This window comes from Anser anser (assembly GCF_964211835.1).
Source record: "Anser anser genome assembly, chromosome: 17".
Lineage (NCBI taxonomy): Eukaryota > Metazoa > Chordata > Aves > Anseriformes > Anatidae > Anser > Anser anser.
In genome coordinates, this window is record NC_139738.1 from 1,127,686 (window position 1) to 1,152,563 (window position 24,878).

At 39.3% G+C, this 24,878-nt stretch overlaps 2 protein-coding genes across 8 annotated transcripts; one reads left to right on the forward strand and one right to left on the reverse strand.

Annotated features, from left to right (window-relative positions):
• Window positions 1–150: 150 nt before the first annotated feature.
• On the reverse strand, window positions 151–5,117 carry DFFB (DNA fragmentation factor subunit beta; the record flags this gene model as incomplete). 2 transcript variants are annotated; one of them, XM_083802591.1, is made up of 7 exons in its annotated part: window positions 151–2,068; window positions 2,492–2,746; window positions 2,980–3,080; window positions 3,332–3,502; window positions 3,655–3,734; window positions 4,329–4,517; window positions 4,757–5,117. In XM_083802591.1, 6 exons carry the CDS (start codon window positions 5,115–5,117, stop codon window positions 2,530–2,532), a joined length of 1,119 nt encoding a protein of 372 aa, XP_083658717.1. In that variant the 3' UTR covers window positions 151–2,068; window positions 2,492–2,529. The 2 variants fall into 2 exon arrangements, with proteins under 2 accessions (XP_083658717.1, XP_083658718.1); XM_083802592.1 differs by having other exon boundaries at window positions 151–2,746; window positions 4,757–4,883; window positions 4,952–5,110.
• An 18-nt stretch (window positions 5,118–5,135) lies between these two features.
• CEP104 (centrosomal protein 104) lies at window positions 5,136–24,152 on the forward strand. Of its 6 annotated transcripts, none has more exons than XM_083802576.1 (22): window positions 5,136–5,200; window positions 6,032–6,178; window positions 6,689–6,862; window positions 7,179–7,317; window positions 8,509–8,574; window positions 8,949–9,025; window positions 9,179–9,347; window positions 9,563–9,721; window positions 10,372–10,620; window positions 11,450–11,653; window positions 12,197–12,364; window positions 13,530–13,703; window positions 14,963–15,139; window positions 15,434–15,640; window positions 16,136–16,252; window positions 16,658–16,694; window positions 17,178–17,259; window positions 17,872–17,980; window positions 18,288–18,426; window positions 18,907–18,974; window positions 20,067–20,157; window positions 21,415–24,152. In XM_083802576.1, exons 2-22 carry the CDS (start codon window positions 6,144–6,146, stop codon window positions 21,549–21,551), a joined length of 2,778 nt encoding a protein of 925 aa, XP_083658702.1. In that variant the 5' UTR covers window positions 5,136–5,200; window positions 6,032–6,143; the 3' UTR covers window positions 21,552–24,152. The 6 variants fall into 6 exon arrangements, with proteins under 6 accessions (XP_083658702.1, XP_083658699.1, XP_083658700.1 ...); XM_083802573.1 differs by having other exon boundaries at window positions 5,139–5,200; window positions 6,032–6,158; XM_083802574.1 differs by having other exon boundaries at window positions 5,139–5,200; window positions 6,032–6,158; window positions 12,197–12,331.
• Window positions 24,153–24,878: the final 726 nt, after the last annotated feature.

Genomic DNA, 24,878 nt, shown 5'->3' on the forward strand with positions numbered 1-24,878 from the left:
TCATATTTACAGGGAACATTTGGCCTATTCTCCCTCCTTTCTAAAAATTATCTTAGAACACAGTCCTTTTTAATTCTGCGATGTCTGCCATTATAGCTAGTAAAGCAACCAGCTAACACAGTTCAAAGAGGGACACCAGCCTCTGCTGTGTAAGTGATGTTGCACTGCATTATTTTCATCTAAAAAAAACAATTGAACCTTTAAAATGCAGTTCTGCTGGCAAAACTCAATGCATGTATGCCAACAGAAGTTCAGTGTTTTTAATCACTGGATGTTAAGTAACTTTGTATTGCTCCTCAGTTCTCTGAACAACCACCACATAGAATGAAGGTGACTGCATCCCTCTTCCATCAGATCAGCTTTAAGAGTTGCTCTTTTTAATAGTTTTGTAATGCAGCTTGTGCAGTATTTTCAGTTTACTTCCAAGGGTTATGAAGTTTTGTAAACAAATGCATTGATGGTGATAAAGGAAGAATAAAGTCCTCTCAGTGTAGGACTTTATCAATAGACCAATGAATATTGATTGCTAAGGAGATGTAGGTCAGTCCTCCAAATGTATTATTTCTGGCCTGCATTTTTAGAAAATAAGGAGCAACCTCAGATGATTTCAGGAATTGCTAACTCATCCAATGTTTATGATAATACTTTGAAAGTGTGATTATGCAACAGGCTTCCAGATATTTATTGTTATAAATGTAGAAACTATTTCTAAAAATACAGAGAAAATATAGTCAGCAGATGGTTTAAATAAATATTAATTTCTACAGCTATAGCATGTTAAAACATTCAAAAATCATAAGCCAAACAAATTGTATATGCATGACATGTTAATTTATTCACATTCCCACTCCAGTTGATGCATTGTTTCTGTCAACGATAGTTCTTGGCTCATTTTTACTCTAATTCTGTAACACAGAAAAATCTTAATATTTTAATAGTATATTCATGGTTTTCAGCACAACTCCATCTTGAAGTTTTCCCAGCTTTCCTTAAATGCCGTATCTGTTGCCTTTTTTCTAACCAATGGCTTCACACACAGACACTCATTTTAGTTTCACACAGTGCAAAATGGTGTTTTAGATGACATTGTTTCAGAATCCTTGCTGCGATTCCTTCACCAATGTCAGAACAGTACAGTGTGTGTTTTCATCTCTGTTAATTTGTGTGTATTCCGTAAGGTGATCAGGAAGGATCAATTCAATACATTGGTACTGGAAATCCTGTATTGAAAATGCACCTACTTACATTTCATGTTGAAATGTTTGGGAAGGGGATCACATTTTTTACTTCAAGTGGATTAATAATGTCTGTAGCAAAACTGCATTTCCAAGACCTAGAAATATAAGCTCTGGCTCACACAGCACTATCATCTTAATAGAGTTCTGTCTAGACTAGCTGAATTTACCTGGGGAAGTAACAGAGCCACTTATAAGAAGAGGAATTAAAACAGAGCTCTTCCACAGAGGTAAGTGAAGTATGTCATTTACACAGCACGAAGTATCTACTGCTTCATTCATAAGCACCTTTCCCCATGCTAAATCTTTCTAGACCGCATTGGTCATGCTACATTATACCTTATTAACTAGTCATGCACCTCTACCTCCACATACGCACACACAAAGATGGCAGTGATTTTTTTATTTAAAAAAATACTCATGTTGTTCCCATTGACGGGCCCTGAATGTTCAGTTGTGATCAGCCTGTATTTAAAAATAGAAAATGATCTATTTGGATTTTGTTACCTGAGAGGAAGGGAGCGTTTTACAGAAGCAACATTCTTGAAAGCGGCAAACATGATTATTATATAATAAAACTGCATGCATTACTTCAAGCAAGCTGAAGAGGCGAAGACTATTGAAAGGAGAGGGAAATCAAGGAGAGGGATGACAAAGAACAAAGGTGGCAAATGCAAAGATGCACCAGAGCCTTGCGATTCCTTCTAGAGGATCTGCATCTCTGCAACAGTAAATGGAAGGGTCATGGATGAGTGCAGCTATTTTGCAACAGAAACGTCAGCAGCTCTGCTGCTGAATCACTTAGCACCTCTGAAATGACACAGGTTGTCTACCTGGAAAAGGCACAAAGCAAAACAATTACCTTCAAGTATTCTTTGTTTGGCCTAATGTTCATAAAAATTGTCTACTCAGATTAGTTTTTAAGAAGTATTTTGTGTAAGTTTCTGTTTACTGTAAGTTTTAGGCCTACGCTTATCATACCAAGAAGGAGATCATAAGGTATCATCAGTGTCAGCCCCTGGCCTCATTTTTACACAATACAGTTATGAGTCAGACTACCACACTGTTGTTTAAGGAACACTGGTAGTAAGTGAGAAGGTGGGAGAATCACGAATCGGGCATGATCTGAACGTATGCTTTTTGAGATTGCAATTGAATTAAGGCACTGGTGGTGATAAAGGAAGAAGTCCTTGCCAGAAGAGGCTTGCTAGATAAGTTTTTAAGAAATAAGCTATTTAAAAGTGCCACCATCTTACATGATTTTGTAAAAAGCAAGTCACTTTCGGAGACAGCACTATGAAATCTCATGGGTTTGCTTCCTTTTTCTGTAAATTTTAGTCTTGTCACAGCTGAGATTATGACCCGTTTTCTTATGGCAAGCAATATGTACAAGTTTTAGATTATCTATGGTAAACAGTAGCTGATAGAAGTATTCCCAGTTCACTTCTCTTCCATCTCGTGTTTTGACAGCTTCTGCCAGTTCTGGGACAACAGTACGTTTCTTCTCTATTCTGTAAAATGCAAAAGAGAAAGCAACATTGCCAGCAAAACTCTCTCGTGATATTTCTTCATTTTCCTTTTAGGGCAAGTTAGATGTTGAATTCTTCATCGTAACTAGGTTTGTTGTTTTTTTTTTCCTTGAAGAAATTAGTTTAGCAAATCCCATTTGCTTCACAAGTGCGCAATGCCTGAAAACAGGTCTGATGGTTTTCACCAGAGACAAGTATAGACACATTATACCTACATGTGATCAAGATTCCAGGTACTGAAGAGGATTCTGCTTTCCCTGTTGCTGTAAGGGTTGATGGAATGCTTACATGGGCAGTCATCTCTGTCAAAAGGTCCCTGTAAGACAAAGTAGTTACAATGAGAGGCGAACTGTTCATCATGCCAGCTCGCTCCTAGCACAGGACTGTCACAGCTTCCACTTGCTGTGACCAGAGACAGATCATGCATGCTGTGATAACACCACCCTGCCAAACCTCGTATTTTTCTACGCAAACATCCAAATAACCGTCTCCTTCCCCTAACATCTAATGTTGTCACTGCAAGCCATGTTAGCACTGAGACTCTGATTTAGACAGGGCTGAACGTACCTGACAGGAGAACCATCCCTCCATAGTGCACAGGCGGACTGCTTCCTCCTCTCTCCTGTCAAAGTAGCAGCCATTATATTTCGCAGATTTCAGTTTGCCTGACATCAGGTCAGTTATCCTTTTATATGCATCTCTTGCTGTAGGATGAACGTTTGAAATAAAATTATTAACCTAAAAAAAAAATAAAATTCCTTAGTGCTTGTAGCAGGCTGAGGCTCTTTTACAACCACTATGTTGGACTATAAATCATTTAATATATATGTAGTCACAGAATTACTTTTACTAGCAAGTTGAAAATAAGTTACCTCAACAGAAACTTTTACCTCTTTCATGTAGCTTCGTATTCTGCTTTCACAACTGTACCGCATATAGCTTGATTTGTTCTTAAAACGAGACTCTAGACCTAAAAAGAGTTAGATAAGAGAGTTGTAACTTAGTGCAATACTTTTAGTTCTCTGCATCTGCTTAGCTGGGTATTTATCCCTTCTTTTCACAAAATCAGTATGCACAGGTATTTTTTTCTTTCCATATTTATTTTACTGGTTCAAGGCTATCCTGCTGTCATGACTTAAAAGGACCATCTGTTTCGAGAACAGTAGTTGATGTTTTAGTTGTTAAATGTTTTTCATTAATGTGCACACATGGAACAATCAGAGACTGTGAGAAGGTGACTGAATGACCTGTGACAATGACCTGGAAACTGGAGAATGAACTCACAAACAAAGTCTAAAGAAAGGTTGGCTGGCTGATGTATGCAAATTATCAATATGTTATCAGCAAGTCATTAAATGAAGCTAAATGTGCTCTATGAAATGTCAGTAGGGGGAAAAAGTTACTTGTATTTTAGAACTGTACTGGATAAAGCAATAGAGAGGGTTTTTTAAAGCCTTTTCCTGATATAGAAATACGTACATACTTTAAAGAAACTTTAAAATCTTTCTGTTACTCCTCATGAACACCACTCCCGGGGGAGCTGGCTCCTTCCTGAGGCACCTACCTTCGAACCACTTGCTGTCCTCCTGCCTGTCCTCCGCCGAGATGTTCTCGTGGAGGTTGTGGATGAGGTCCGCCAGCAGCTTCTGCCTCCTGGGTGCCTGCTCGTCGGAGAGCAGCTTCTGTGCGGCCTCGACGATGGCATCGCGCTGGCTGTGGAAGGCGGCCAGGAGCCGCTCCACGTCGCTGACACCTGCGGGGGACGAAGCGGGGACGGCTCAGGGAGATGCTGGTGTGGGCCCTTCACAGACTCATAGAATGGTTTGGGCTGGAAGGGGCCTCAAGGATCACCAGATCCAACCATGGGCAGGGGTGCCACCACCACATCACGTTGCCCAGCCCCTCACCCAACCCAGCCTTGACGCCTCAGGGACGGCGCATCCCCAGCCTCTCCGTGCAGGCCGCCCCAGCGCACCCCCCCGGCCCACTCACAGCCCTGCCAGCTCTCCCCGGCGCCCAGCAGCACCAGCTCCGTCTGCGGCGGCAGCGTGCGGAAGAAGCCCTCGCTCAGCTCCGTGCCGTCCTCGTACAGGCACAGCCGGCTGCCTGCCAACGGAACCTGCCCCGCGGGCGGGTCAGGGGGGTGCCGGCAGCCCGGGGACCCTCTCCCCGGCTCCCGGCCGGCACCTGCAGCAGGCGGCAGCCCTTCCTCAGCAGCCCTCGCAGGCTGCCGGCCGCCACCCCGAACTTCTGCGCGCTGCCCGCCCGCCTCAGGCGGAACCCCCTCAGCGGCGCCTCCTCCGCCATTTTCCTGCCGCCCTCCCGCCCGCTCTCCCGCCGCCGCTGTGCGCATGCGCCCCGCGCGTTGGGGGGGGGGGGTGGGGGGGGGAGGCGTTGCCAAGGCGACGGGCGGCCCGGCCGCGGGGCCGCGCTCAGGTGAGGGGACGGGCCCGGCCCGGCCCGGCTGAGGGGGAACGGGGCATGGCGGGGGGAGGCCGGGCCGGGAGCCGCTGAGGGGCCCTGCCTGGGGCCCTGCCGGGTCTCTGTGTGGGGCTGGGGCTGCCCGCGGCCCGGCCAGGCCCCCCCCCCCCAGCCGTTGTCGCAGTAGGCCTGCGGGACGCTGTCCTCCCACCCTCTCACCAGGCCGGTTGGGGACGCGGAGGGAGGAAGGGAGGGGGGAAAATTAATTACTTAATTAATTACTTAATGTCGGCAAGGTCCTGGGGGTCAGCGGGGTCTGTCCTGCCCGTCAGGAGCCTGTCCTGCCCGTCAGGACCTTCCTTCTGCTGCTGTCCCTGTCAGCGGCCTGGGTGCATGCATAGTTGTGAAGCAGTGCTGGGCAGCTTTTGGCTGAATTCATTCTATTCCTTTCTATTATCGTTATTTTATTATTATTTTCATCTTGGCTCAAATGCACTCCGTACATCTGTCTGCGCACTGTTCTCCTCAGCCTGCCCAGAAGACCAAAGGGTTGCTCCTGGGCACATCAGAGCAAGTAGTTTCAAGTCTTGGACTAGTAGATTTAATTGAGTTTATAGTCAAATTGCTGCGCAAGTTAACCAATCGCTTACTATTAATAAAACACTCAGCATAAGAATATGCTGAGTGTGCTTTATGGTGCTAGTATTAAAGAAAAATTAGATTTATAGTCATCAGCTGCTGATTTGGTGGACCACAAGATTGAATTCCTGGCCTGTAGTATTTCAGTGTTCCTTTATTGCCCTTCTAGGGATTTGCTTAAGTTTAAAACATCTTTGTTTTGTCTAGCTCACTTCTGCAGGATGCCACACAAGATCGGTTTTATAGTCGTTAGTTCATCAGGACACGAAGATGGCTTCAGTGCAAAAGAGCTGATGGTTCACGCACCAACAGTGAACGGATGGCGATCACCACGGTACTACCAGGGAGAGGAACGTGCGTTGTTCTAAAGCACTGAGTTTAAAAGGCACGGGAGGTGTAGCATGCATGTTCAGAGTAGTTTACCACATCCCAAAGCAAATCCATTATAAAACTAAAAAATCTTTAAGTTACTTTAACCTCATGGAATCCTTATCCTGGCTTTTAAAATAAAAAAAAAAAAGACTTGGTTACCACCTGAAGACAGCATTATATTTAAAAAGAGACCTTTAAAAGAAAAAAAGGAGCTATTTTTGTTCTTGTCAGTCATCTTAGAATTTGCTTTGGCTTAGTGTTATAAGTACAGTCTTCTCAGCACATCTTCTTGAGGTATATGGAGCACTTTAACAGACACATGCAATAAAGAGAAGAGGAAAATTATTTTAACTCATTGAAACTCTTTGTTTTTACAGTATATGTAATGACAACAAACTGACAAACTTTGGAAAGTTTCATAATAAAATGTTATTCAAGTTGGAAGTGAAGTCCTCCTTTAAAAAGATGACTCAAAATTGTGTATGCTTTCAGACTCTGTCAGTATCCACAGGAAATTGTTCTGCAGTTCGTGGAAAGATGCCGAATACGAAAACTGCAGTTGCTTGCCCACCAATACATGATTTCAAGCAAAATCGAGTTCTACATCAGTGAAAGCTTACCTGAATACTTTGCTCCTTATCAGTCAGAGAGGTTTCACAGACTAGGGTAAGTCAAAAAGCTCTAAATTGTTGTATTACCTTAATCAGAAAGGCCTCAGAAGGAAATAAAACTCATAATGTGTTGCATGCAACATTGATACACAAAGCATACCATACTTCCTTGGGTCTGGAGGCTAAATAGGAGGCTCAGCTATAATTGGGGATAGAATTTTACTCCAGGTGTTCAAATCACACAAGTTACCTTTTGTCTTTAACGGAGCTCTTTCTGAAACACTTTAGCTTTAGAGTTCTCTCTCTTTATTTTATGCACATCTCTTTTTTTGTACATTTGGTCTGCTTACTTGGTACATTTTCCTTCTCAGTTATGTCCCTCTCTCAGACAATGAAAAGACTGGTTTCAAAGCACGAGAGTTAAAATCTGTTTATATGGATGCAGTTGGCCAGTACCTGAAGCTGATTTTCCATAAAAATTATGCCAATAAATACAACTTGTACAGTCAGGTAAGTTGAGTTAGTCCTTATTTTGTAAGCTAGATGAGGTTTCAGTAGCACAGAGCTGACACAGAAATCTGCTCCCTTAATTTCCAGAAGCTGAAAATGCTGTTTGAAAGCTCCTGGGTTTACTTATGTTCGTGATCAAATGCATGCAACTTATCTAGAACAAACAAGTGAAGTGCATGCTGTATGGCTATCTTTCATTTTGAGTTTTAGCATGCAAAGCAGGTTCTGTGCTGAAGACAAAGTACTTCCTCTGAGAACAGGTTTGTGGTCGCTTCATACCCACTCTTAGTCTTTAGGGTCTGATGTGGCATTAAACAAAGGTGTTGTACAGCCATCCAAATACAGAAAAAGTGAATATTGGCCTCTTAATTCTGCAGTGACTATTCACTTCCATCCCAGACAACAAAAGGGAACAACTGATGGCTGTACAACGTGATCTATAGATTTGGTAATAAATTTTTAATGAAGCATGAAGTGCGTTTAGCACTTCACTTAGTGCTTTTCTTTGCATGCATACCACCCTGGAGATCACAGGTCCTAATTTGTTTGTCCACAACACTATAAAGAAGATTTTGCAGGAGATCTTACACAACAGTCCCAACTGAGCTAAAATATTGGCTAAAATATTTCCACTGCCTAAGGTATTTTGTAAGTGAAAACATGTTTAAGAAAAATGTTGTTACCAACTCATTGATGTCAAATTCATGTACGATGAAGAGTAACACACAATATGTGTGTCTATATGAAGAATATTTGGGAATCTTCATATAAAATAAAATGGGCATGTTTGACAACAGAAACGTGATCTGTGTTTTTTTCACAAAACAAGTAAACAAAACAACCTCAAAGCAGATCTTGTTTTTAACTTTCAGCAATCAAGTGGACAAACAATAATGTTAACATCCAAAGGTATTTTACCAAATGGTTGTTTTCAGATTAATTTTGTAGACAATATTGACATTACACATTTTCCTATATTTAAGTAAAAATAAGGAAAAGGGAGAGGTGATATGAATTTAAATAAATCACTACTTGATAATTTTCAGATGATGACACTTTTGAAGGAATATCAGCACAAACTATCTCCTGACTAATTGTGCATGTGTATTTAAGCATGCCATTTCAATTTTTTGTAAGATGAGGAAAAGTTAATGACCTTTTGCGTTTCCATCTTCTTTAAATCTATCCCAGGTTGCCCTAGTTGCTATAAATATCATTGGAGATCCAGCAGACTACAGTAATGACGGCAATAATAATGTAAGTGCAAAGCACCCCTGTCTTTTTACTGTTGCTGCGCGTGTTCAGTTGCAGGGTTTCTGAGATAATGAATGCATTTTTCTTCTGGTAGTTTCATGGTTCAGCAGAGCTACCCTGTATTGATTTTTATCTTACTTTGAAGCAAGAAAGATCTCAGGAATTGAGCCTAACTTGTGGACGCAAAAAAAATAAAAGATAATTAATTGGAACATTTGCATTTTCAGCCTCGTAAAATTCTCATATTTCAATATGACCCAACACAGAAGTATGAGAAGGTGCATAGCTTACATTGGTTGCTGTAAGTCAGAATTTCTGTCCTGAACATACATGTTGTTGACGAATATGTATTAAGATTTATTTCTTTCCCCACAAAGCCTTCCAGAGAAAAGCTGATAGACCACTACTTAGGAAGTAAATCAGATGATCCTGCCTTAGGTGGAACATACCTCGGGTAAATATATTCTTTTGTATATACCCTGCCAAAACTTGTTGGTCTGAATTAGTGCTCAGTCTCTGTATTTTGTTGGTTCCCTGCTAGTGAAAACAGAAAACATACTCTCTGATCGGTCAGTTTGGATTTATTTTTTTCATTTTATATCTTCAGGAAACCTGATTTCATTTCGCCTCTGGATGATTTGGCTTTTGATATGTACCAGGATCCAGAAGTTGCTCAGATAATACGTAGACTAGATGAGAAAAAGCGTGAAGCTGTCCATCATGAACGCTACGATTATGCCAAGAAACTCAAACAAGCAATTGCAGACTTGCAAAAGGTATTGTTAAAAGATTGTTTATCTCTGAAGTCAAATGGTTCTCCAGTGATCCATCAGGAGCCCTAGCTTAATGTGGTATTGTAATTACTTCCAATATGTTGTAAAAATAGTAATTGTAAATTCAGACAACTTGATTTAATAATTTGGTAAGAAATACTATGTGTATGTATATACAATAATGTGATTCCAAGCTACCTTGTTAAAATGTTTTCTAGGTAGGGGAACGACTTGGACGGTATGAAGTAGAGAAGCGCTATGCTGTAGAGAAAGAGGATTATGATCTTGCTAAAAAGAAAAAACAACAAATGGAAGCATACCGCCTGAAAGTGTATCAGCAACTGCAGCTCCACAACCTTATGGATGCTGAGCTTATGGTGAGTGCTGTTATTCCTGATTCAGGAACTCAGTCGCATGGGTATTGTAAATAGAAATGGCAGAGCAACCAAAATAAATTCAGAGAATAAGAGTCATTGCACAGATATTTTATGATAATTACATAAGGATTTTAAGCTTTCTCTTTGGATTGTGGATTTCCCTAACCAAAGAGTTGCACATCTCGTTTTATGAACATGCTTAGTTCTCCATAAATTACATTACGTTACAATGCTAAGGTCTAAAGCAAATGACATTAGATTGCTGAATGTTCTGCATTATTCCAGGGCTACCCAATGCCGATTCATAAAGTACTTTCTTCTTATTTTGAAGTATTTCTCATTGGGGGTATAATAGGCTTACGCTGCCATGATGAGTAACCATACAGAAAATGTCGTAAAATGTTTAAAATTTTCTGTTGTTCTCAGAATGGAAACATTTATAATCTCTCCACACACGCATCCAACAGGGAATTATTTTCAAATTGTTTCATAAAGCTTCATCCAGTGGAAATAGTTGCACATCTGTGAGTAAGGTCTGATATTTATTAGAAAGACCCAGAATCTTGTTTACTGTCAAAGCTGTAATGGTAACAACTTTGGTTTTAGTGCATTGTTAGTCTTACTTTCAAATTGTCTTGTCTCCTTTTCAGATTCGAAAGCCAGCTGAATTGCCTTTGGAGCCTGTGATCTATGCCAACAATGCTCAGCACATAAAAGCTACAAATTCACCTTCTTGTGAGCAGATAGAACCACAAAAAGAAGAGCTTTGGAATGCAGAGTCTTTGCTAGAAGAAAAGGCAGTACAGCCCGCTTCTCCTGAGCCCGTTTTTCCCCATCAGTCTTCTCCTCCCGCTGTGGCTCATCCCACAACTTCCAGGGAAGTGTTTCCCAAAGAAAACGTGAGTAATGTACCCCTGTTACCACAGAAATCTACCACAGCAAATGATCTTGCATTCAACCTTCCAAAACAACAGGGTCTGTTGTGGTTATCCTCATTGCTTGGACAGTATCTGAAACTGGCTGTATTGCTGAGCAGTGCCAATCTGACAGTTGGTATTGGCCTTTCTCTCCTGAATTTCTTGGGAAGCTTGTTGCAAATATTCACTGAGATTGAGGCAAAAAGGGGTTATACCTGATTTACAAACAAATGAATGAAAAATAGACATTAAATAACTATTCAGAGGTCACACAGCCAATTTAGGAGCAGGACAGGCAGCTGAATTCTGCCTGCTCCATTAGTGGCGTAATAAATCTCCTTCTTGGAGATCGTATTTTATCTACAGCAGGAAGCAAATTTATTGGAATGTGACTGTAAGGTAAAGAGCACAGTCTTTGCAAATCCAATGAAGAGTTGCTTTGACTTTAGTAGCAGTAATGTTCTCTCTTAATGGAATGTTGACATAAAATAATTTAACAAACAAATAAAGCTTTGAGACTTGCTGGCTTCCTACTGAGAGATGATTTCTTCTGTAGGTGTGTGCACTTCCACAAAAGGCATTTTGTGTGTGCTTTATGATATTCTGTATATAAGAAATAAGTACTGCTTACAAACACTGATTCCATTTCTTTGTGATGTTTTTATGGGAACCTCAACATCCATACTTAATTGTAAAGTGCTACTGCTTTGAGGGGAAAAAATGAATTGACTTGAGGCAAATGTGATTAATGATGAAACAACGTCACATCTAAGTTATTTCTAGATTTGGAGATTTTTATCTTGTCTGTTAGGTTGAATTTTTACCTTATGATGAGAGACCTCTTCCAGCTGTCCGTAAACATTCTGAGGAAGCAATTACATACCTTGAGCCAGAGATGACTGAAAGGGATATCAATAATACTCCAAGAAGTGGCATTACCGGGGAACCAGAACCGCTAACTGAGAAGGCACTGAGGGAGGCCAGCCCTGCTATTGAAGTTTTTGGAGAAGCCTTGGTAAAGAACAACAAAATAAGCATGTAGATTATTGTGACCTGTTTTGACTTGATTTGATTTCACTCAGTTAACAAAGACTCACTGATACGAATTTTACAATTCAAAGCTGTTACCTAAAATTCTGAAATTAAAAATGGGATATATGGATGTCTGTTTTCACCAGTGGTATGACAATGTAGCTTTTAGGATTGATTACTTGATAAGCTATTAAGCATATATTGTCTGGTTGTCAGCTTGAGGGGCACCCACTGCCAGAATAGCTGTAACTTGCCACTGTGTATGGCCTTCTGTAAGGAGAGAAACCATTACTGTGTCTGAAGTGGTTCCTAGAGCCTGACCTGTTAATCCATTTTACTGTTCACTTCTCAAAAACTCGGCGCAGAAACACTACTTTTAATAAAAGGCAGATTCCTGTAGAAAATGCCTGGGGATTGGATACTTAAGTTCATTTGCTCTTTTGAAGCCGTTTCTGTATATGAATGTTGAATAAATATTGAAGTATCAGTACCGACCTTTTAAAAGATAATCTCGTTCTGTGTTCAGGTCTCAGGAGCATATTCCAAAACTTGGTCATATCGAGAAGATGCATTACTAGCTGTATATCAGAAGCTGATGGAAATGTCAGTGAGCACTCCAAAGGAGGATTTAAAGAACATGATGAGGGCTGCCATTTTTCTTGTAAGGAGAGCCATAAAAGACATAGTATCTTCAGTAAGTAGTGATATGTTTGATAAGAAAAGGTCCCTAGCCTGCAATTTGCTCCGTGTGTTACATCAGCTCTATCCCAGTGAAATCAGCAAGGACCCACACAGTGTTGTACCAGAATTACTCAGCAGCAAATCCCAAACTAGCAGAATAATTTTAAATACAAAAATGCTGTCACGTGGTATGAAATGTTGTATTTTTTCAAGTACAGCTATAATGGAACAAAAGTGTTAATGCTTTTGTTAACATTATATATTAACAAAATATATATTATATTAATATACTTTTTTAACGCTTGGAATGTAGGGAAATGCACGCATAGAAGAGGAGAGCAGCTATGTATTCCCCCTTTTAAATTGTGATTGCTGCAGACTAGATCCTGTACACTTCGTATCATTGAAAAAAGTAGCACAACTGAATTAACAAATGTAGTATGGAATAATTTTCATAGAATCTGTGTAAAGTACTATTCCTAACATTATGTATCTTTTCCAGAGACTGATAAGCAATTATTATTGCAGCAGTAAAGATGCTGAATATCTTTAAAACCATCAGTTTAAATAATGTACAATGCTCCAGTGAAGAACAGCAAAAATTGTAGAACTGTAGTTAAGATATTTTAAATAATTTTAAAAAGTAGTTTGTAAAACTACTATTAAATGAGTTTTAAAAAACAAACAAAAAAGTGGAATGTCAGCTTTTAGTTAGAATCAAGGATTTGTCAAAGTCTGGCATTCAACAGCGTGGAAAATAGCATCCTGGGCTGAGTAATGAGCTTGAGAAACAACTGCTGATGCAGTAAATACTGTGGTTGAGGTTTTTTTGCTTGTTTGTTTTTAAATGAAGTTGAAATACAGCAATGGAGCAACTTTTAGTTTCCAACTTTGGAGACTACAGTTAGCCTAAGGGGGGTCGAACAGGAAAAAAAAAAAAAAGAAAAAAAGAGCTATATTGCTGTTTATAAAATAAATTCTGAAGCCTTTCACCTATGTCCTAACAACATGCTTTCTGGAGGAGAGTTATCTGAAGTAGCTTCCATTAACAGTGATACCATAATTATAGATTTCTGTTGCTGCTGTTCTTAAGAACCACAGGAAAGACTTTACAGTATTCTTTGAAAACAGGGATATGTATGGTATTTTTGTTCAGTGTTTCTTTCTTTTTTATTTAGGTTTTTCAAGCTTCCCTGAAACTTTTAAAAATGATTATTACACAATATATACCAAAACATAAACTAGGAAAACAAGAAACTTTTCATTGTGTGGAAAAAACACTTCCAAGTTTGCTTTCTAGAACAGGAGACTCTTCATCCCGTCTTCGCCTTGTTGCTTCTAACTTTATTCAGGTTGGAGTTTTTCTTCAAATTGCAGTTTGTTTAGCATTAAGAACATCACAGAGGGAACAATTGGGTAACATCTAAGCTGACTTGCCTTCAAGTCCAGCGCTTGCTAGTGTGAAGGGTTGGGCCTCATATGGAAAATAAAGTGGTAGAACCAACTTAGGATCCTTCCAGTGTTTTTTCTAGCAGTGTGTTGTTGCCTTTGTTGTGGGGGATAGTGTGGGAAGATGCCTGCTATCTTGTAATCTGCTGCTGCAGATGCAAGAATGGTGTTGTTACTCTTGTATTCTCCTTATTAGTTACAAGTGATCTAAAGAGATAAGAACAAGAAAGTACCAACATTCTTCTCAGACTTCTCTGTTGCAATTTGGTTGTGTTTTTCACTGAATGTAAAAGCCAATCTGTTGCCAAAATATTTGGTACATGGCTGTTAAAGAACCTCTTGCATTTAAGTATGAGTTTTATAGAGTCACTTAAACATAAATTCATTAGCAAACGGGGCATTACATTGAAATATGTGGTATTGAAGTATGTGATTGTATTAGATAGTTGAAATAGATGATGTAAAAGTCAACTTAAGCATTTTTTTATGTTTTTGCTGTTTTAAAAGACATGGTCCATTCCATGTTAAGTGTTGGCAAAGAGTAGTTGTAAGTAGCTGCCAGAGGATTACAGACTCTATTTTCCAGTAAAACTTAGAACAGTAATTCTGTGTGAAAATGTGTTAATTCAGTCCCAAGAGGGCAGTAGGTGAGTCAGTGGCTCTGGGTTATTTATCCTTGCTTGCATCCATACAAAGAGGGAAAAAGTGTTTTCTTTTCGCTGGGGATGTAACTAAAATTTCAACAAGGTCATTGTATGAAATGCTCTAGCGTGTCACTAAAACCCCAGAAATGACTGATTACTTTATTCCTACTGTTTGGATTCTTTGCAATGGATTTGTAATTGAATATTTGAGAGAAAATGAGAAATGGTTACAAATGTATTTTCATAGACTGGAGGTAGCCTGAAGAGAAGAAAGATGCGGGGTGTTTTGTATCACTGCTACTACAGGATGCACTGCCCTAATAAGCAGTTCCCTAGAGAAGGTACCAAATAGAAATTCTCTCTCCTAAAATAACAAATAGGCAGCCACTTTTTATGGAAGTCTTATTTCATTTTACTGAACTTTTTATAAGTAACTTAAAATAACTCTGCTTTGCAAAGATGGTTCGTTTCCGTATTTAGTATTCCTACATGCACGCTGACTCTCTGTTTGCTTATAGGAAATGGCATTGTGTAGTGAAGTTAAACCTCTTCAGATTGTTCCAGTTCATTTGGTTCAACCATTAAAACCGAATTCCCCAACACATCTGGCAATGAGTCAAGTGGAATTAGTGGAATGCCTCTTGAAAGATATGGGAACTGAAAACTCTGGGTTTACCATCAGCAACGTCATGAAGGTAGGAGTCTGAATTTACAGCACTTTCAGTTCTTTTCTGTTTCTGTTGGATTTGTGTTTGTTTGTCTGTTTTGGAGTGCTTGGTGAATTATTAAAGAGAATTTATGAGCCTCTTGGAGGTGGTACCACACAGTCTTGTGAGGAAGCACAATGCTAATATGGGGGAAAAAATAATCACCAGGTCAAAAATTGTTTGGAAAAAAATTTCTGTATGAAGATTTCTGCCACTGCAGTATAGCTGTCTTAAACTAGTAAACAAGGCCTTTTTTTTTTCTTTTTTTTTTTTTCTTTTCAGTTTGCAACAGGAGCTTTGGAACACAGAGTTTATGAAGTTCGTGATGTAGCTTTGCGGATTATCTTCGATATGTATAGGAAGCACAAAGCTGCCATACTGGAATATCTTCCTCCTGATGATGCAAGCATTCGCAAGACTGTTCTCTATAAAACACTCTTTGATGGATTTACTAAAATAGATGGGAAACTTTCTGAAGCTGAAATCAGGGTACGTAATAAGAACGTAGAAGATACTTGGCTACTTCAAACATTGCATGCAACTGAGCAATGTACCAATTTCATAGATATGTTAGACATTGAATGACACGTAGGAGAGCATCTAAAAGCATTGTTAGCGTTACTTAGTATAAAAAGCAGGTGTTTAGTTTATTACATATTTTCACTCTTACAAATATAGTCTACAAAGAATAGAGAGATGGTCCTTCTGAAATAATGCACAATCATTTTGGAAAAATCACATTTAGTTTTCTGTGTTGGCTGGCCTTGAAAACAGTAAGCACAGAGAAAATTCCGTGTGTTCCTTTCAGGATAGTGCAGAGGAATAGAACTTGGGTGGAGGTGTTGCTCCAGTCATTTAACCAACCAGGCTATTTCTTCTGCTGCATTGACCATTTGTTCTACGCTGATATTTTATGTTTTGTAGTCTCTCCTTTATGACAGATGGTTCAAAAACTTTTGTGACTGAAAGAGTATTTCTTGACAGGCACAGAAAAAGGCAGCAACAGAAGAAGCAGAGAAACAGAAGAAGGAAGAAATAAAAGTTCTACAAGATCAGCTGGCAGCTCTAAAGGAGATACAAGCAGAAGTTCAAGCTGGAAAGGTCAGGGTGTTTTGGGTTTGATTTTGGTGTATGTTTTTCCAATCCGTTTTTGTTCCTCAAGTATCCTGGGCTTGGATAGTTTGCCATGAGACAACAGTAATGTCAATTTTAAGAGGGGCAAGGGGATGCGGAAGTAGACAGGAGAGAGACTCCATGACGTGCATTAAGAGACTGATTTTCATCCTTAGCAGTCTAGTTTAATTTTGGGGTTTGTTTTTCCTAATGTAGTCTAAAATTTGGATCCCTCCAATTTTAGAACCTGAGGCATGAATGTTGTAAACTGCTGGCTCTACTTCTTAAGCTTTAATTCTAGAGAAAATCAGGATACAGTCTATTATTTTTCTCTGTGGTTAGCATCACAGTCATTAAGGACATTTGTGACTAAAAAATGTCTTTGTTCAATAGGAAAAAGAGTCTGATTTTCAGAAGCCAAAGGATCAAGGTAGGTAATTTCAAGTAATATTATGAAAGGTAGAGAAATTTCTAGATGTTTTTGAAACAGTGTGCTACTGAATCTTCTCAGTTAAAAATATGCCTGAATGCTTTGGACTAGCTGAGTCTCGGCCTACTATAGTGATAACAATTAAGTTAATGAAAGAAAATTTACCATCAATGAGCCAGTTAATTTCTAGTCAGAAACAAGGATGACTTGGTTTGCAACCATTTTAGATTTCTCCCTGACTTGAAGTAGATCATCTACTGCATTAAAAAATAATCACCAAAATATGTTGTTATTGTAGATCTCTAAAGCCATTGTTTCACAACTGCCGTATAGGTATGTTGTCCTTCTGTGCTTGTTTACCAGCGTGGCAGTGTTATTCTTCTAGTAGGTGCCTTGCTTTTGAGATCTGGAGAAGGAGTGTTCCGTGCATGCACAAAAACTAATTAAAATGTGATCTTGGTTTTAATAGTTTTCTTTTTACAGGGTACCCAGTAAACAGAAGTCCACAGTCTGCAGCAGCAGAGATTCCAGATGATCATTCCTCTGTTGCAAATTACTTGGATAAGTAAGTTAGATGAGCAGCTTCTAATTGCCTCAAGTACTGTGTATAACCTGCTAATAACAATAACATTTCTCTAGTAGATAAAGCTTCAACATTTAAACAATGAAAAAGAAAATCTCTTCTAATAGATATGGAATTATTACCAAGCAATCCTAGGTGTTGATTTTTAATTGCTTGGATGGCACAACCTTGAACTTGTTTTCTGAGTAGCTGCTTGTGGGATGAAAAATTGCCACAGTTTAACGTTCCGCTACCAGTATAAAATAAGGCAAAGACATATTGCAAGTTTTTATCTGTATTGTAGGAGAAGGGCATAGAGGAAGCATCTGAAAATTCTGGAGTCGTGAAAGCCAGTTAACTGCGCTTATCTCAGTGATTCTGTGGAATTGTCTTTCTATATGAACAAATGCTTTTAAATTTTATTTACCATAAATTATATAGTGGTATGTGTTCGTGTCCTATCCTAAGGTCAGCACTACACAGGGAAAATAAGGCCTATCAAAATGTTAGCTATTTTTCAGAATAATTTCTAAGAGAAGTGGGGATCATCCATTTCAGTATATAGTGTTACTGATACTGTTGTGATATATGTCTGTTTTTTTTTTTCCTCCCCAGCTTATGCATTTTTTGTGGTGAAAGGGATGAATCCTTCACAGACGAAGGACTGGATCTCCATTACTGGAAACATTGTCCTATGTTAACCAGATGTGAGCACTGCAGACAGGTCAGACATAAACTTTCTAGAGCGACTACGTGTTGTTAACTTTTTATTCTGCTTTTAAGGTGGTATAAAACATATAACACTAAGGTAGATGAATTCTCAACACAATTGTGTGATCTTGGATAGTGCTTTTAGAACAGAACAGCCTTATAAATTGTATCAACAACTGGACTAAAATTTCACTTTTTTGTGTGTCACTTTGAAAAGTGATATTTAACTTCCACAAATCATATGAGCAGCTTTTTTAAATACTGTTCTTATTTACTCGCTACAGTACAAATCTTCTTGTGTACCTCTTGCTCTGTTGCAGGTGGTGGAAATAGCAAGCCTGACGGAGCACTTGTTGACTGAGTGTGATAAAAAGGATAGCTTTGGGAAATGTCAGCGATGCAGTGAGGCCCTTCCAAAGGATGAGTTGCCCAAACATATTAAGAGCAAGATTTGCAATGGTGAGTGATTTCAAACAGGAAGGTTGAACTTTAAAAAGTAAAGTCTGTCAGACTTTCAAGTACGGTATATTTTTGGAAAGTCAAACCACTTCTATTTAGGTACTGCACTATGGATTTAGAATTTTAATAAATCTTCAGGAGAGAACATTTTTAGAATAAATCCCCGTGTTTTTCATTGCTTGAACTGCTTTCCTTCCATCAATGCATGTGGGGAGGATGAGTGAGAACAGAAAAGAAAGCCTGCGTCACATCCTTGTAAATTAAGGCCCATACACTTCTGTGATAACTGTCCATCATTCCTTTTGATCTTGTTATATAGCTGATGATTAAACATGGAACTTCTTTGGGAGCAATTAATGATAATAGAGGAGGAGCTGGTTTAGTCATAGGGCAGCCTTACGCTCTTTGTTGTGCAGATCCTCCTTGTATATTTGAAATCAGCTTGTCTTTGCCATTGCACTATTTTTCTAATCCTTTCAGCTGCCAAACCAGAACAAGTGGCAAACCATTGCCCGCTGTGCCATGACAACTTTTCTCCTGGAGAGGAGGTAAGGACTGCCTTCCAGACTGGTCTGATTTTGTTACACCGTGGGGATTTAACGTGCTCCCTTATAACACTGGCTCAAAAGTAAAGAGTTAAGAAATTGCCTGGATTATTGCTGGGGTCTGTAATGGCTACCTCATACTCTGGGTACTGTATTTGAAACTGGGTCTTCTACTGTCCCAGGTGTATATGGGAGCCACAGGGCTACAAGCCCTTTTTCCTCCTCTATAGGCAACTGTACACTTCACAGCTTTTCCAATTCCCAACTACTACCAGGCTCTGTGTGTTCATTTACCACCCCTAATATTCCGAGTGGAATTATGCAGCTTAAAGTACTGCAGCGGGACTGAGCACATCCAACAGGGCATTCAGGATTAAGATGCTGTTGATATGGGTATCACAAAAAATTGACACGAGGGAAGTAAGCAAGACTGGCTATGATTGGCGAGATAGTTGAGATGGCCTCTCTCTACTTCCTCCATGTCGTTTCCTTTAACAGCGTAATGCTGTGAAATCTCAGCTCTAAAATGTGCTTCCAGCAACGGAAAATAATTATTGATAATCTATCAAAAGTTAGTAGTTCAGAAAACATTTAACATATCTGTTCTGTCCTTTATGTGAATCATCTAACACTCGAAACAGCAACTTTATTTTGAGTGTTAGTTCCAGTTAAATGTCAGTGTGATACATAATCTGTGTCGTTTTCCTCCTTCCAGCAAGGTATGACCATTGAGTAGTGCTTCTATTCTCAAAAATAATTTTTTTTCCTAAATCTTTCTGGCTTTGCCCAGAGTGGGGAGCCCAGAAAATACTGTAACCAAGCCTGGAATGTCAGTTGAGAAATGCATGTAGTGTTTGAATTTGGGGAGTGTATAATTTTTTCTTACTTCTGCTCAAATTCTTCTCTAGATTGAAGGGGCTCTCATGTTTTCTAGTAATAGCAGCTCATATTCTTTTTATTCACTGAATGCTTTATCTATTACCATATCATTTTTCCCATGTTTAAGAAAAAATGTATGTGCATACAATGCGACTAGATAAAAGACTGGGTAATTTTGCTGGGTTTGTAATATCACTTCTTTTTAATTGATTTTAGGCCTGGAAGTCTCACCTAATGGGCAAAGATGGCTGTAAAATGAATCTACGGAGATTATCCACAATAAATAAAACTCTTCTGGTGCAGCCTGGTAAGAGTTTTTTTTGGGGGGGAAGGGGGATTATGATTATGCTTTCTTACTATGTTGCTTACTTTCTTACTATGTTGCTTATAAAAAGTATTTCACCCTTGAAAGCAATCTGGCTTTTTTTAACATGCTTTTTGTGTTTGTGTAACCTCAGTGATATTTCTTATGCTGTTACAGACTACAGTACACTTAGGAAGCAAGTTCTCAAAATCATTCAGTAACAATAACTTCAATAACAATAATTTAAAGGTCAATTGATAGAGGAAGCTGGCATTTCTGGTAATTTTATTATTTCAGTCTTCTTTCTACTTAATAGCATGGCCGTGGATAGAACAATCAGCAATGATGCTAACCAGCTACCATTCCAGAAAGCCCCTGAACACTGACATGGTGAATTGAGAGCCTGTTTTGTCTTTTAATATCCCATCAGAGAATGCTAATCTAATCCTACCCACAAGATGAATTGAATAGTTAGTGCTGTATACTGTTTTTTCCTTTTCAGCTTGCAGCCTGGAACTGGGCTGAATTTATGACTGTGCGGTTTCTTCACCAGCAAAGCAAAACTGATGCTCGTCAGATATTTTTTTTTTAAAGTTGTCTTTGTTTATTTAGTACATGCAAAATCCTCTTATTGCATGAACACAGAAAATAAGTAAAAAAGCTATTTTCACTGCTTGCAGCACCAAAACTGTTTTGGCAGGTATCATCCAAAGTTTTCCTCCCTTCAGGCTATTTTCAGGGTTTAATCCATTGCATGTTCAGGCCGTCACTAGAGTTAACCTTCTCTGTCTGAATTTTGCTTTGCTCCTATCTTCATTTCACAACTGCTCCCAAATTCCTGGAAAGAACTGTTAAATTGTCTCTCAGCTGTCGTAAGTGAGTGCAGTTTGCCACCTACAGTCATGTCTTTCTGTCTTCAGCCTTGCTGTTGCTACTCACTGATGAGAAGGCTAGTTAGTTTGCTGCTTTTTAGAATTTGAAGATGTCAGAAGGAACTTAAATCCTGCCTCAATAAAACTAAAACTTGAGAGCAATTTCCTAGAGATAGGAACTTTGAGCATTTAGTCCTACCGCTTTTGGTATGAGATGCACCTTGACACACTGAGAGGGTAAGGATTCTTGGACTGGACGCCTGCCAACTTTTAGTTACTGATATTACTTGTTCAGACTTAATGTTTCTTGAGAATCAAAATGGTAAATAAAATTCAAGGCTCAGACTAGATGTGCTTGCAAATAATGATCTGTATGATCTCTTTACAGGCAAAATAGGTGGCCACTATTTAAGGAAACCAGATCCTTCAGGAGCAAAAGCTCGACCTCCCTCTATAGGAAGCAAGATCCCAACTCCAAGAGGAGGCCCAAATAAAGGCACTGGCAAAACATACTCAAAGCGATGACAGGACAAGTATGGTATTCTTTGTCGTAATAACTGGGCATGTAGTTATTAATAGTTGTTTAAAATCGTGGGCAACGTATCATCTTTTTCATTTGACTACCCAAAGTTGTTTATCAGCCTTGAGCAGTACTTGCCTCGTCTGAGAACTGCAATCCGTAACTTCTTTGGTAGCTGTCCGTGCAGCACTGTGGTTTTGTCCTAGAAATGTGCTTGTTAGAAATAGGCACGTGTTCTGGGACAGACCTATCCTGCCTCATTCCCTGCATGGCACAAGGAAGGCTCTGCATCGGTCAATGACTCGTTCCTCACATTTAAAAAAAATAAAAAAAAAAAATCTAAATAGGATAGAATTAATGTGGAGCAAAATCAGCACCAGAGCTGTGCCCTAGCTAGTGGATTAGTCTCAGGCTGTGGTTCTAACAGTCTGGTTTTGAGATCCACTAGGGAATTTCCTTAAGATCCAAAAGCCACTCATTTCTGGTTTTTTTTTTTTTTTTTTTTTTTTTTTTTTTGGAGAACAGCAAGAAAGTTACCAAGCAGAAATTGTACTAGGCTTTCAGGACAGAGCTGAAAAGAAATTTTCTTTTGAGCTAAGTCTAATGCTTGTTTAACATTATACATTCCGTAAGTTTGGGAAATAATACTTATATTTACCACTTGGTCACTTCAGTGTAAAAATTGCAGCATATATTGCTAATAGTTTGCTGCCAAAATTAACTTTATAATGTGCTGAAAGAACTAGCTTCAATTTTTGTTTGTCGTCGATCAGATGCTGGCGGTAGACAAATAGGTTGTGAGTTTACACTGTGTGTACTGGCTGGATTAGGAGATAGGTCTCGTGAATGTATTTTTGCACTACATCAGTGCATTTACAGAGATTTCGTCATAATTAAACTTGAGGAAATACCAATGAAAAATGAATATATAGTGAGCAAAATAGACTTGTGGCAGTTGCCCAGGTTCCTTGGTGGGATGGAGTTAGTATCTTACTGTAGCAGACGAATGAGGATATTGCTGTGTATTTGGCATAAGGTAAAATGAAAAATGCATGCACTAATTTGAAAGATAACTTCACTCTCCTTAGGAATACCAGAGCCTGTAATTTTTTGAGTTCAAGCATGTTAATAATGTCCAGTGAATGGATCTCTCTCCTTGGGTCAGCCCAGGCTCCAGGAGTAACACAACCCATGCATGGCTGAGAATTGTTTCGCTGCTGACGCCTGGCCTTTACATACATTTCAGGTTTAGAATCTTAAAGCCAGTAGCACAGTACCCAGAGTGCTACTCGACACCAAGAATTAGCACCAAATAAAAAAGCTGAAGGGCTGGCTGGGTGTTGCTGCATGACATGCCGTTACGTAGGCAGTAACATGAAATAGCTATGCCGCGCTGCCTCGCTGTGCACTAAGTGCCTTATTAGTCCGCTTGACAAGAGGATTAAGCTAAACTGCAAGAATCCCATTTGGTATATAAGAAGCGTGTGTACCTATGGAGCTACTGTAAAATTAAAGTCGTGCTTTAAAATCTCATACAGTTAATACTGAGATATTTACCTAAGAGCTGACCCCTTAAAAAAAAAAAAAAAAAAAGACTGAAAAGCTTGAATTAGTAAATTTAGTCCTTTTTTTCTGCTTTAATGTATGTCCTCTCAGCTCCCTTCTAAATGCAGCTCTAATATGGAGTTTCTCTAATTAGATCTGTTAGATCAGCATGTGACTGTTTAATAGCTCCAAAGAGAACAAATTATATTAAGGCACAATGTATGAAGCCTTGGACCTAAAGCAACACCCCTAGCATTTCTACTGGTAGCGTTTAGGCAACCGCTTTCCAGGATAGAATTAATTGCTCCCGTGTTGATGGCCACCACAGGTACAGGAATGAGTGATCACGGTAATATAAGCGGGAGATCTGGGGGTCGTGCTGTTTGCTATCACGGAGTGAATTTGCGGTGTTGCTTTGTACATATATAGCACTGATTTTATAATATACAGGTTTTATAGTTTGCGTGCAGCCTATCTACAAGCTCGTGATTTTTACAGGTAGATCAGTGCACTTATATTTTCAAAGTCTTTATATAAATTTTCTTTATTCCTAATATATATTAATAAATATGCAACCACAATGAATATATATATTTATATATGTATGTATATTTACTTCTACTTTAGTGACACAGGTTCCTACTTTAGAACCTTTATTCCTTATGCAAGCAAAGTAACCATTGATTTTGCTCAGAGATGAGGCTGTGCAATGGACTGCAGGCTCATGAGCTGTTGCCCAGAGCATTTTCTTTCCTTTTGGAAGCAAAGCTGTGAGCTTTCCCTTGTGCAAGTTCAATGAATAATAATAAAAAAAACTGTTTGCAAAGGTCCTCCATATTTTCTGCGCTGGCCAATACAGTGCATACTTTAAATTGGTAAATGTAGCTCTCCATTGCTCCTCAAGCATGGCTTTTAAACCCAGTCAAACAAAACGTAATTAAAATACTTAATCAGTTATCCTGTATGTAGCAGGATGTGTCCTTTTATTTGGTAATATTATGTACCAACCTTTCTAAATGTGTTTTTAAAAATAAATAAATAAATGGCTTGATTTAAACAAAGTTTAAAAAGCCGTTCACTGGAGTGAGGGTGGTGTTCTGCTGGCTGATCTGCGGAATTTTTTTTCAAACCTGGAATAGCTTTCTAGCAACATCTTAAAGGAATCTGTTATTAAGTATTTTATAGTGTGTAACATTTGGTGAGAGTGGAAGGTAGCTTTAGACTACTTTGCACCCCCAAAGTAAGGTATAAAGAGAATATTAACTACTCAACTGTAAGAATGAGAAATACTTTGAAGTGAGAAAATGGAAGCAGTTTTAAGACTTGAAAGGACCTCTTTTGGGCAAAGTAGTGCCCTTTGTGTCATTTTTAAGGGACAATTTGCCTGGGCTGCTGCCTTTCATTTAACAAACAACATCTCTTTTCTGCTGTGGCAAAATAAACACTGGAGTAAAGAACAAAGTGAAGTTTGTGCCATAAAATGGGCCAGAGTAAGACATGTTACAGGTGAGCAGGTCTGGTGGACTGAGAGGAGGTCTCTGAAGGGCGGAAGACTGGAGTCTGGAGCGATGGAGCATCGCTATTAGAGCAGGAATGAAGCCGTGGACCCTATCCTGAGGTTTTTCCCATCTGATCGCTTGTTACGTGCTGTACCCCATGGTCTGCTAAGCTGTTTTCGTCCCTCCGGCCAGCAGAGACTAGAGGAGAGCCGGCAGCGCCCCTGCTCGCGGGAATTCACCCACCTCCGGCACCTGCTGGCGTCCCCCTCACGCGGGATCAGCGGTTTC

Coding starts and splice junctions, on each gene's coding strand:
- CEP104 (XM_083802573.1), top strand. CDS start 6,046: ATGCCACACAAGATCGGTTTTATAGTCGTTAGTTCATCAGGACACGAA. Junction 10,621..11,449: donor AAGTGTTTCCCAAAGAAAAC/GTGAGTAATGTA, acceptor CTTGTCTGTTAG/GTTGAATTTTTACCTTATGA. Junction 17,260..17,871: donor GTTGCAAATTACTTGGATAA/GTAAGTTAGATG, acceptor TTTCCTCCCCAG/CTTATGCATTTTTTGTGGTG.